Genomic DNA, 13355 nt, shown 5'->3' on the forward strand with positions numbered 1-13355 from the left:
ACGAATACTGCAGAACTGACAACCCAAAGCAACACCCACCAAGCTAATAAGCAAATGCTCAAGCAAGTTGAAAGACTAACTTGAGCAGCATATAATGAATGAACAGGTGAAAAGGGGAATGAGAATAAACTATGAAAATCAATATGATGAGACTCACTGGTTAAATGATGCCTAACTAGTCCCAAAACTGACCAGAACTACTCCAAACTATAGAGGACATGAGACACAAGGAAAGGCTACTGTGTGCCTCTTCCCACACTCAGTTGCCTTCCAAATTTACTGTAGACTTAACACTGGCTCAGGACACCATTTTCATGCCCCAACAGACTCAGGTGGTTGGCAACCTTGCTCCTTCCCCCACCCACACAGCATGACCAACCCTTCTTATATACCCACTCACATTCACTCTGATTGAACTCACTTAGACATTCTTCTGCTGGCATGAGCCCTCACTAAAGTTTACCAGATGTGATGGTTAATTTTATGTGTAAACTTGGCTAGGCTATGGTACCCAGTTGTTTTGTCTAGAAGTTACCATGGTGTTTTTCAGATGTGATTAACATTTAAATAAGTAGGCTTTTAATAAAACAGATAATCCCTCTATAGTGTGCATTAGCATCATCCAATCAGTTGAAAGCCTTGGGAGCAAAGGCTGAAAGCCTCCCAAAAGAAAGAATTATCACCTGAGCTGGTTAGAGTGTTGGCCCATGCACCAGAAGGTCACAGGTTTGATTCTTAGTCAGGGCACATGCCTGGGTTGTGGGTCCCATGGATGTCTCTTTCCTATGGATGTGTCCCTTTCCTTTCCTTCCTCGGTAAAATAAATTTTTAAAAAAGAGAATGACCTATGCCTACAGATTGCAAAATAGAAATTCTGTCTGAATTTTCCAGTCTTAGAACTCAAGACTACAATATGAACTTTTGCCTGAATTTCCACCCTGCTCACCTGCCCTGCAGATTTCTCACTTGCTAGCCCCCACAATCACATAAGCCCATTACTTAAATGAATCTCTCTCTCAGCTTTTCACTCTCTCATTCTCCCCCTCTTCTCTGCTCTTATATTAATGATCTACTTTACTATTAGGTCTGTTCTCTGGAGAAGCCTAATGCATTGCCCATTCTAATCATTTTTTCTACCAGTAACACTATAACTATCGTTTCTTATAATGAGATATATGGCAGCTATTTTACAACTGCTACAAACACATTTTTTTTTTCTTAGCAAGGTATAATATTGAGATAAGTTATAAGCAATATATAGGTTTGAGATTCTCATTCTGTTCTTTGCACCAAATAATAAAAAATCACTATTCCATATCCTGGCTAGGTTTGAGTCACTTGTAGCTCTTCTTTAAAAGGACATATCCCAGAGTTCTATCCCAAAATACTGAATGAGAATTCCCTCAGTTGATTTTGATTCACAGCCCAGGGTTGAAATCCCTGGACATAAAATCATTTCACTATAGGATCTCCAGCAGTAGAGTCCAAGACCACTTTTTAAAATGAGGAACTTGACTAATGGCAAACAAGTGACATACTCAATGATAGATTGTCCCTTCCCCCAACTGATGGACGAGTATGACATAAACTCTACCTGCAGCCAGACATTCCTGAACACCTTATATGGACTGTACATTGAACCACCAATCAGCAGCTGCCAAATACCCTAAGCCCCCAATTCCTAAGTTCCTAGGTCCCTAATCATGTGCCTTACATGAAATCACTCATCAGCTGAGTGCCCTAAGCCCTGTCTCCTCCTTTCCTCCACTCAAAAGGCGCTTACACCCTGGCACACCCTCTTTTTTTCCCTCTGGAAGGGAGCCAGCAGGGGTCTTCTCTCCAATAAAGCCTGTGTCTTGGTCCCTGGTCCCTGGTCTCTGGCCCTCTGTTTCATCTTTCACTCACATTCCCAAGGTGAAAACATCAGGCTAATATGTTTTGCATATTTCTAGAAGGTTCATTTTATTTTTATATAAATTGCAGAAAAAATGTGACAGGTATTCTTATCTCAGTGAAGGTATATTTTATCATAATATTTAAGAAGTAATCAAGCACAGGCAGTTCTGTTTTATAAAGGTGGTTCATGCCAGGTACACATGAAATTCTCTGGTATATAGTTAGAAGACCTGGCAAATGGCTAAAATCTTGACCATTTATTGTGTTATTAAAGTTATAAACTTTTATCTGAGGACATATAAATGTCACTGCTTTATGTCTGCTGATATAATCAAAGGAATTTGGTTGACCTCACTTTTCTATTGATGAAACTTTGGCAGATGCATTCAAAGAACTATCATAAATCTTCTAGTAGCTGGCAAAAAATTTACATAATCACTTTATATTATGGATTAGAGGCCCAGTGCATGAAATTCGAGTACGGGGGGGGGGTGGTCCCTCAGCTCAGCCTGCACCCTCTCCAATCTGGGGCCCCTCGAGGGATGTCCGACTACTGTTTAGGCCTGATCGCACCGGGATCGGGTCTAACCGGGCAGTCGGACATCCCTCTCACATTCCAGTACTGCTGGCTCCCAACTGCTCGCCTGCCTGCCTTCCTGATTGCCCCTAACCGCTTCTGCCTGCCATCCTGATCACCCCCTAACCAGTCCCATGCCAGCCTGATTGATGTCTAACTGCTCCCCTGCCAGCCTGTTTGCCCCCAACTTCCCTCGTCTGCCAGCCTGGTCACCCCTAAATGCCCTCCCCTATAGGGTTCATCGTCCCCAACTGCCCTCCCTTGCAGGCCTGGTCCCTCCCAACTGCCCTCCCCTGGTGGCCATCTTGTGTCCACATGGGGGCAGGATCTTTGACCACATGGGGGCAGCCATCTTGTGTGTTGGAGTGGTGGTCAATCTGCATATTACTATTTTATTAGATAGGACAGAGGCCTGGTGCACTGGTGGGGGCCAGCTGGTTTGCCCTGAAGGGTGTCCCTGATCAGGGTGGGGTTTCCCTTGGGGCATGGGGCGGCCTGGGCGAGAGGCCTGTGGTGGTTTGCAGGCCAGCCACGCCCCCCAGCGACCCATGTGGAGGCCCTGGTATCTGGAATTTATTTATCTTCTGCAATTGAAACTTTGTAGTTTGGAGCGGAGCAAAGCCCCCTGCTCGCTCCATGGTGGCAGCTATTTCTATTGGAATTTATTTATCTTCTATAATTGAAACTTTGTAGCCTGGAGTGGAGGCCTAGGCCGGCCAGGGCTGCAGAAGCTTGGCTTTCTCCATCGCCCATGGCAACCCTAGCCTCCTGCTCTTCCAGATGCATGGCTGCCGCCATTTCTGTTGGAATTTATTTACCTTCTATAATTGAAACTTTGTAGCCTTGAGTGGAGGCCTGGGCCTGCCAGGGTGTGTGGATAGCTTGGTTTCCTCCATTGCCAGGGAAACCCAAGCCTCCCTCCGGCTCTCTGTGGCCGCAGCCATCTTAGCTGGGGTTAATTTGCATACTTGCTCTGATTGGCTGGTGGGCATGGTTGGTGGGCGTGGCAGAGTGATGGTTAATTTGCATATTACTCTTATTAGCTAGGATATGAAAAATGCATAATAATCAATATTTTCAGTTATCCACTACTGCTGGATTAATTTTACTCCTTGGTGTCTAATGCAACATTTTCATCTTTTAAAGAATTAAAAATTCACTGGACACACACACATAAAATCAGCTAAGATGCATGTTCCCACCAATGTCTACTTTACCTGTCTTATGTCCAACATTGGAAGAGTGGGCAAAAATATTCAATATTAGTATTATTTATAAATTACATCACTCTAGCCTGAATTGTGAAATATGGGTTATTAGTTTTATGATAATAATAATATTTATTCAGAATCCTAAATAATAAAGAGCTAATATGCTAATGGTCATTACACCGTGATGCGTAATGACCGATCACCAGGAGGGCAAGACAGTGAGCTACAAGTGGGGGAGAGCTACAGGAGAGCTACAGGAGGGCAGAGCTGCGATCTATATGCAGTGGAGCACTACAAGTGGCAGTGGGTCGGCAGGCCAGCTAAGGCAAGCGGCAGCGAGCTATTCATGCACAGATTAATGCACAGAGCTACTAGTAACTGATAATATGCATTCATATCACATTTCACATTAAGGTCCCAACTTTTGTTAATAACATTAACTAAATAGTATAGTTAATAACATTAGCTATCAAAACTTTATCTGAACATACCAATGGATGTATTTGGCACACACCATGGTTTTCTAAGGTATTATTGAACTTATCACAAAACATAAATTGAATTATTTTATAAAGATAGTCCTAACATTATATTATTACCTGCTTTCTCTTGTTCATTTAACCCAACAGCACTCTTTTGCAAGAAGATAGCCTAAGGGATACTCTACATTATCCAGCTATGAAGTAGTTTTATAAAGTCAAGTGTCCCATACATTTAATCCAATGAAGTGGTTTAATTTAGAATGTAATCTGACCAAATATATTTAATAGCATGGCCAGGAAAATCACCACCATCTTTAATATATAAAAGCCTAAGCGACCAAACGACTGGTCAACTGGTTGCTATGATGTGCATTGACCACCAGGGGGCAGACATTCCATGCAGGAGCTGCCCCCTGGTGGTCAGTGCACTCCCACAGGCGGAGTGCCTTTCAGCTGACCTTCGGTTGCCAGACACAGGGCTCATGGCTGGTAAGCACTGCTGTGCTGGCGCAAGCCTCTCCCGATTGGGACTGACTGGGCGCAAGCCAGCACAGGTGCAGCGGGCCCAAGATGAGTGGGGGCAGCAGGCAGGAGCGCCAGGAGGCGTTGGACTGCCAATTTCGGCCTGATCCCCACAGGCCACACCGAGGGACCCCACTGGTGCACGAATGCACTGGTCCTCTAGTGGTTTATAAAACAGTATCTGTGAGAGAAAAGGAAGTGGACTCTTGGTTCTGCATGGAATCTTGTTATTTGTATTTCCACTTCTCCTCCTACATTTGTAACAACTGAATAAACTGAGAATGTTGTTTCATCTTGTAGCTACAATCACTCTAGACAAAATGATTAGCTAAAATACACTGATATGATCAATATATTTAACAATTAATAGTGAAACAGGCCCTAGCTAGTTTGGCTCAGTGGATAGAGTGTCGGCCTGAGGACTGAAGGGTCCCGGGTTAGATTACAGTCAAAGGCATGTACCTCCATCCTGGCCCAGGTCAGGGCATGTACAGGAGGCAACCATGATATGCCTCTCTCACATTGATGTTTCTCTCTCTGCCTCTCCCCTACCCTTCCACTCTCCCTCAAAATCAATGAAAAAATATCCTCGGGTGACGATTAACAAACAAACAAACAAAAATAAAAAAAAAAAAAAACAACAGTGAAACAGGAATAGATTTTTTAACTTGAAGTATTCTGTACCTTGATTCATTTATATGCTAATCTTTCTAAAAATTAGGTATTATTAATGTGGAAAGAAAAAAGAATTAAGGGGAAAGGGCCTCATAAGGACAACTGCATTTTTCAATAGGATAATTGAGAAATACATTTGATAAAGGACCAAAGTGAAGAATTGGGAGGGGGGGGGGGTTGGGGACAAAAGCATTGATAATTGATAGAGACCTGGTGAAAAAGAGAAGCATTTGTAAATTATTTTGGACATCTTACTGACATTTCCAGTTATCATTCTTGGATTTAATCTTTGACAGCCAAGATGAGCTATGTTGCAATAGCTACACGTACAAGAAAATAATATTCCCTGCCACCAGAAGCTGCTCTCAGCACAGCTCCCCCCTTTATTCCAAGCCAGGGGCTTTACACACAAATGACCAAAGGGAGGGTATTATCCTTCAAGAATTCCTTTTACTAGTTCTCTTTCCCTCAATTTCCAGCTTCAACAGCCTCTTCCTTTCTAGTGGGCTACCCGTGGCCTCACCAAATACACCAGATACTCCATAACTTATCTTCGATCCACGTCCTTCAAGGCATGTTAGGTTTTGTCTTTGCACTCAATCCCTCTTCTTATTGTGTGTGTGTGTGTGTGTGTGTGTGTGTGTGTGTGTGTGTGTACAGACATACATACATATGCTGTATAAATTCATACCACTATCAATGGTTTGGAAGAATCAGCACTTTTCTGGCTAGACAAAATCAAGAGATAACACTACTAACAGAGAAGCAAGTCATACAGCTGACAGTACTTGACTGATTAATAAGCCTTTCTTCATGAAATGTTTGTCGTGTAAGAAATCAGAACTTGAAAGCACCATCCACAAAAGCAAAACCAAAATCTTAATATTCTACCCAAAGAATATTGCCCTGGTCAGTGTGGCTCAGTGGTTGGAGAGTTGGCCTGCACTCCAAAGGGTCACAGGTTCAATTCCCAGTCAAGGGAACCTACCTGGGTTGTAGGTTTGAGTCTCAGTCCCTGCTGGGTCTTCTGTGGGAAGGAACCAATTTATGTGACTCTCTCACATTTATGTCTCTCTCTCTCTTTCCTTCTCCCTTCCACTCTCCTATAAATTAATAGAAAGGTATGCTCAGGTGAGGATTAACAACAACAACCAAAAAAGAATATGGCCCAACTCATTGATTCACTTGAAGTAAATGAGGTTTAAAACCGTTTAGGCAGAAAGCTATTAAATAATCAGATATTTCCTAGGAATTTGAAACTCCCTAAATATGGTTAACTGACCTTAAATATTCAGAGATTTATTTTTGAAAATGGCAAAAGCCTTCAAGGAAATAAATCAAAAGGACACTGTTTGTTTTTAAAGTATGAGCAAAAACTGAAGAATGATAAGCTCAGAGGGAAGGTAAGAAATGTGAGTAATGCACAGGAAATACTATACAAAACTTAATTTTATATAAGTTGTGTTTTTCACTGAGTTTTAACGTTGGCTAGTGAGGTAATTATAGTTTTATGAATGAGGAAGTCAGCACGTAAGCAACTGAGAGTGTAGAAGAAAAGTTCAGAAAATTAAAATGAGAGAAAATTACTCATGTCAAATCATGAAGGAAAGCGATTGCATAAAACATAAGCTTATTCTATTAACTCTCTGGGTCAATATGAGAGTAAGGCATGGAATCAGAAAAGTTTCAAAGGATTATGGTTTTTTCCTAACGTGTTTGAAAAAAACACTCACTTGATTTTAGTGAACGAAAAATCTACAGCTTCAACCAAGATATTTTGGATCTTTAATTTTAACTAGCATAATTGCACCAAATATATTCTCCCTAAACATAATTGTTATGTAGGAAAAGGTATTAGAACTTCTGTAGCAACCTCTGTATCTGTGACAATAGGAAATATTTAAAATAAAATATTATTGAATGCATGAGTATTTCAAACCAAATATATTAATATGCATTCTATTATCAAGTCATTAACAATTAATTTTATATTGGTCCCATATATATTCTCTTGGTGAGCAAAGTGAAGTGAAACAGACTCTTGGGGACATGAGATTAAAGTCAATGTCTGCTGCAATCGTTCAGCACAAATCTGGATGTACATTAGGCCCTGTGGGGAGTGGGCCTAAGCTGCCAGGAGGACAGCCCCTGAGGACTCCAGGACTGTGAGAGGGCACAGACCTGGCTGAGGGACCCCACACTCCGCCAAGTGCATGAATTTTCATGCACTGGGCTTCTAATACAGTATGAAAACTGACCACAAAAATTTCAAATAAATTTTTAGTCCTATATTCATTATGTGTTCATATTTAGTTTTACATTTCTCATTAAAGAAAACCTGGAAAGAATGCCTTTGTTTATACATATGTATATTACTTTCATGGAATTTTGAGGGCCCAGCCGATGTTTGTTTATTGATTTCACTTAGAAAACTGAGTTTTTAAACACTAGGCAGAGTAAAATTATAGGGATAAATTATTCAATAATCTTGGAACCTAATAAGTGGTCTACAAAATTAAGATTTCTTCTATTTAAATAGATTCTTATAGTGAGATCGGCAATGAAATCTCCCAAGGGAATTTAGAAAGTCTACAATTATATTAAAACTAAACAATGGTGTAAGGAAATATAGATTAAATTTTTCCTTCATTGAGAAACTGATCATGTAGTTATTTTCTATGTCTAGTGTATGATTCTATCATGACAATCAACTTATCAAATAGACACGTTATTATTCAGTTATTTTAAAGATTAAACAATTACATATGTCTAAACTGATTAGATAAGTTTACATTGTGACATTTAATATTTGACCCTTGATTTTCTTCACAAACACTGATTATAAAATGCCATAAGCTTCTACCCTGGCGGGTGTGGTTCAGTGCATTGGAGCGTTGTTCTATACACTGAAAGGTCATGGGTTCAATTCCTGGTCAGGGCACATACCTAGGTTGCAGGTTTGCTCTCAGGTTGGGGAGCATATGACAGATAACCAATTGATGTTTTTCTCTCTCACATCAGTGTTTTCTCTCTCTCTCTCTCTCTCTCTCTCTCTCTCTCGTCCACTCTTTAAAGTCAATAAAAACATATTTTAGGTGAAAATTAAAAAAACAAAACATAAATAAATTTTAAAAATAACATTAACTTCCAAAGATAAATAGACACCTCCAAAAAGGTATTAATCAAAACCCTGGGAATAAAACTTCAATTGAAAGTAAGCCCTTTACTCATAACTTTAAAACCATCTGAGAACACTTATAATATTCTGTTACTCTATCTTGTACCTTGAGAACAGAGACCACATTTGATTCTTCTGTGTATTTCCAGACTCATACTGTCCAACATACATTTTCAGTATATAAATGCTTATTAAATTATTGCATAAATGCTATAAATACCTAGGTACGTCTTTCACTCTAATGTCTTTGAATTCTAATACATTTACAATCTTTAATTTCCATATACATATGTAATATCTTGTGTTTATTTACTTGGGACAATAAGGGGGTAAAAATGCCAGTTTTATGTTTCCTTTTGTTTTGATCTGTTTCTCCACTAGAATACAAATCCCAAAGACTTTGGCTCTCTCTGTTACTAATATACGCCCAAATACTAGACCATTTTAGATAATCAATAAATATTTGTTGAATGAATGAATGAATGAATGAGCGAATGAAAGGCAGATTGAGATCAGTGGTATTCCCAACCACTGTGGCTTATTCCTTAGAACACAGTTAAAAGCTTAAAGTACAAATGAGGTTGTGGGGGATGAATACATCCACATTATTGTGTGCTTTCTCTAAGAATGCACCGACATTTTTTGTTTCCTGCCCGAGAAAACTGAAGTCTGTACAGGAAAGAAATTTGCAAACCAGGTGAAATGGGTGAACAACCCAGGATGCCCGTGTTGAGATCATTGAAACTGTCTATTTTGGGGTGCAGACAGGGCAGAAGGAATGTGTTTCCAGGGCTGTGCTGAACGAGGAAGAGATGAGACAGAATAAAGGGAGTGAAGAGCAAATTCAAAAAGAGTGAAAGATGGAGAGGCGGGAAGAGTCAGTGAGATTTTGGAGGCGGTGCTCTGCTGACAGAGAAGGGTGAGCTTGATGATGAACAGGAGAAAAGTGGAGTAATAAGGTCTAGGAACGGAGTCAGGCTCTCAGAATGGTTAGTACGGATGGTGAAGCCATTCACAGCTTTGTGATGTTAAATGTAACCAATGATACCACAGAAGGACTATGATTAATGAAACAATCACATTAGGACGATATTCAAATACGTTGCTCAAAGAAATCAAGTGCAGTTGATTTACTGAGAGCAGTTTCACTTCTCTTCATGAGTAACATTTTAAAATATCATATGCCCCAGGTGCCCAGCACTGAGACGCCCTCCTCACCCAGAGACTGGGATGGAATCTGGCAAACTAAAATGCTGTCAGCCTCCTCGGGCCCCCCTCACGCCCCCCCGCGACGGGTCCTCCCCGCCCCTCCCCCAACGCTCTTGAGTAACGGTCACTTCTTCCGGCCCACCTCAGAGCCAACCGCCAACCGCCAACGGCTAACGGTCACTTCTTCCGGCCCACCTCAGAGCCAACCTCCAACCGCCAACGGCTAACAGCTGGCCGCCTGTCGCTTGAGCACGCCTCTCTCACCTGGCCACTTACTCCCAGGCCTCCAGAAATGGCGAATCCTCCGCCCTCCTATGTGCGCCAGAACTACCATCCAGACTGTGAGGCCGCTGTCAACCACCAGATCAACCTGGAGCTCTACGCAGCCTACGTGTACACATCCATTGCCTTCTACTTTCAAAGCCACGAATTGGCCTTGAATCACTGCACCCAGTACTTCCAGAAGCGGTCTCTCAAGAAGAGGGAGCAGGCTGAGAGGCTGATGTGGCTGCAGAACCAGCGCGGGGGCCGAGTCCTCCTGGAGAACATCCACAGGCCACAGCAGGATGGATGGGGAAGCAGCCTGATGGCCATGGAGTTCGCCATGCTCCTGGCGAAGAGAGTGAACCAGAGCCTGCTCAATCTGCATAACCTGGCCATCGACAAGAAGGATGCCCACCTGTGCGAATTCCTGGAGAGTCACTGCCTGCACGAACAGGTGGAGTTCATCAAAGAGTTGGGGGACCATATCACCCAACTGCGCAAGATGGGAGCCCCAGAATCTGGCCTGGCAGAGTACCTCTTCGACGCGCTCACCCTGAATGCCAGCAAGAAGAACTGAGCCTGGACTGCCTGACTGGTAGCCACGGGGTGACTTCCCCTGGCCACCGTGCCCAGCATGCGTACTGCCATACTGCCCTTGCAAAACGGTCACTTAAGTTTATATGTTCAAGTTTTACCGTTTCTTCAAATAAAGTTATTGGTTCTTAAATAAATAAAGGTCTTTCCTTGATTCATGTGTGCAAAACCCTCACCTTTTAAAAGTTAAAACAGGTATCCAGGAGTCTCCAACCATGGCTCAATTAGGTGCAGCTCGGGACCGGCCATGGAGGAGGAGGTAGGTATTCCTTGGGACCCTGGATGGAGGGAGGGGAGAGGTATTCCCTGGGTTCCTGGATGGAGGGAGGAGGAATTCCCTGGGACCCCGATGGAGGAGGAGGGATTCCCTGGGACCCTGAGTGGAGGGAGCGAAGAGGTATTCCCTGGGGCCCTGGATGGAGGGATGAGGGATTCCATAGGACCCCGATGGAGGAGAAGTAATTTCCTGGGACCCTGAGTGGAGGGAGGGAAGAGGTATTCCCTGGGGCCCTGGATGGAGAGATGAGGGATTCCATAGGACCCCCATGGAGGAGAAGTAATTTCCTGGGATCCTGAGTGGAGGGAGGGGAGAGGTATTCCCTGGGTTCCTGGATGGAGGGATGAGGGATTCCATAGGACCCCGATGGAGGAGAAGTAATTTCCTGGGACCCTGAGTGGAGGGAGGGAAGAGGTATTCCCTGGGGCCCTGGATGGAGAGATGAGGGATTCCATAGGACCCCCATGGAGGAGAAGTAATTTCCTGGGACCCTGAGTGGAGGGAGGGGAGAGGTATTCCCTGGGGCCCTGGATGGAGAGATGAGGGATTCCATAGGACCCCGATGGAGGAGAAGTAATTTCCTGGGACCCTGAGTGGAGGGAGGGAAGAGGTATTCCTTGGGGCCCTGGATGGAGGGAGGAGGGATTGCATGGCCCCTGGGAAAACACAAAATTAATGTACCCCTTATAAACAATGTATATGGGGGTGCAGTCAGGTGCATGGTCTCGGGCCCTGTGAATGTGGATGAATGTTCATGCTAAAAGTATAAAACATATCCTGAAAATCACCGGTGTGCTTGCCTCTGGAGGAAGGGTGAACAGAATGGGATTGGGCAGGAATTAAAATAAAGGATTCTTATACGTAACCTACACTTTTTTTAGTTTACCAAAATATGCAAATATTAATATTTGTTAACATCTGGGTATCAAGATGGAGACCCCTTCCTCTAAGAACAGAGTAAATGGAATTGCAACGTTGCAGAGGGTCCTTGGTCAACTGTGAGAGTAAATAGCTACTCTGTGCATAGCAGATGTGTTTTCCGTTGCTCAGCTCTCACCCTCCCCCACCCCTACTTACATAGGACAGTACACGTGTTTGGCATCTGAGCCTTTTCATCTCCCCAAACTACACTCCAAGACAGTGAATGAATTTAAGACAATTACAGACCTGCAGAGAAGGGAAACAATAGGACACATTTTCCTAGAAGGGCAAAACACTAGTGTTCCAATGTCAGAAATATGTGTTTATTTTGGCAAGAGGGAGTGTTCCTATCCTACCTGTGAGCTCCATGCCATGTATCCCCAAATGAGAACGCAACTGAATAACTGACACACTCCACTCTCCCATTTTGAGCAAAACCTTAGCAGTGAATTGGACATCACAGTTCTAGATCAGATCCATGCTAATTACCTAGGTTAGTCAAGTAAGTCCTTTATTCATAAATATAAATGAACAAAGGTTTGCCAGATGTACGAGGAAGGTAAAATAGAAGATCACAATAAACACACAGAACTATTTCATTTTGGGGGAAAACTCATAAAACATGGGAATAAAAGAGAATTTTACCAAAAATTCAAATTCATATTCTCAGAATTTTAAGGGGAGAAAATGTGTTTATAAAATAAAATAAAAAAATGTCTACTATAGAAGGAAACAATTAGAGGACAGATAAAGTACTTGCAAGATAGAAATATTATTGCAAAATTTAAAACATTAAATGCCTGGTACTCAGGGAAGAGTCTCCCTGTCTCACACAGGCTGTGATGGAACCTGGAAGACCTAGATGGTGCGCGGCCCACTTGGGCCCCCCTCAAACCCCCCCACTGCCCTCTCCACAATGGATCCTCTCTCCAAGCCCCTCCCCCCCCCAACGGTCAAGAGTAAAGGTCACCTCTTCCTTTTCCGGTCCCACCTCAGAGCCAACGGTCAGTTGCCAGCAGCCTAGCACCTGAGAAGCCTGTCTCGGGTCAGCCTGGGAAGGTCCCCCAGGGACAGTCCGAGGTCCCCGCCGCCACCGCCGCTGACTGGGCTTTGGGCCGCCCTCACCCACCACCATGGGAATGATCCGTCCCCGGAGAAGCCACCGCCTTCACCCGCGCCGCTGCCCACCCCGCAGCCCGCCCCTCAGCCCTCGCCATGAGGCTCTGTTGATCTACTTGGCCGGAGGGCCACCCCCGGAAAACCTGTTACCCATGCTTCCAGCCATGGCCCCTGCGCCTCCGCCCATGGCCGCTGCGCCTCCTCCAGTGCCTCCTGCGCCTCCAGTGGCGGTGCTGGGGCCCATCTCCCAAGTGCGCCAGAATTACCATGCCCACTGCGAGGCCTCTATCAACAAACAGATCAACCTGGAGCTGCACGCCTCCTACGTGTACACGTCCATTGCCTTCTACTTCGACCGCCAGGACCAGGCCTTGCAGCACTTCGCTGCCTTCTTCCTGTGGCAGTCCAGGGAGGAGTGGGAGCAAGCCCA

General features: G+C 43.7%; 1 protein-coding gene across 1 annotated transcript; it reads left to right on the forward strand.

The window, feature by feature from the left end:
- The first annotated feature begins 10034 nt into the window (after positions 1 to 10034).
- LOC129150233 (ferritin heavy chain-like) lies at positions 10035 to 10591 on the forward strand. Its single transcript, XM_054720927.1, has one exon. The coding sequence runs from the start codon at positions 10043 to 10045 to the stop codon at positions 10589 to 10591; it is 549 nt and encodes a 182-aa protein (XP_054576902.1). The 5' UTR covers positions 10035 to 10042.
- The last annotated feature ends 2764 nt before the right edge of the window (positions 10592 to 13355 follow it).

This window comes from Eptesicus fuscus, chromosome 1, assembly GCF_027574615.1.
Source record: "Eptesicus fuscus isolate TK198812 chromosome 1, DD_ASM_mEF_20220401, whole genome shotgun sequence".
Lineage (NCBI taxonomy): Eukaryota > Metazoa > Chordata > Mammalia > Chiroptera > Vespertilionidae > Eptesicus > Eptesicus fuscus.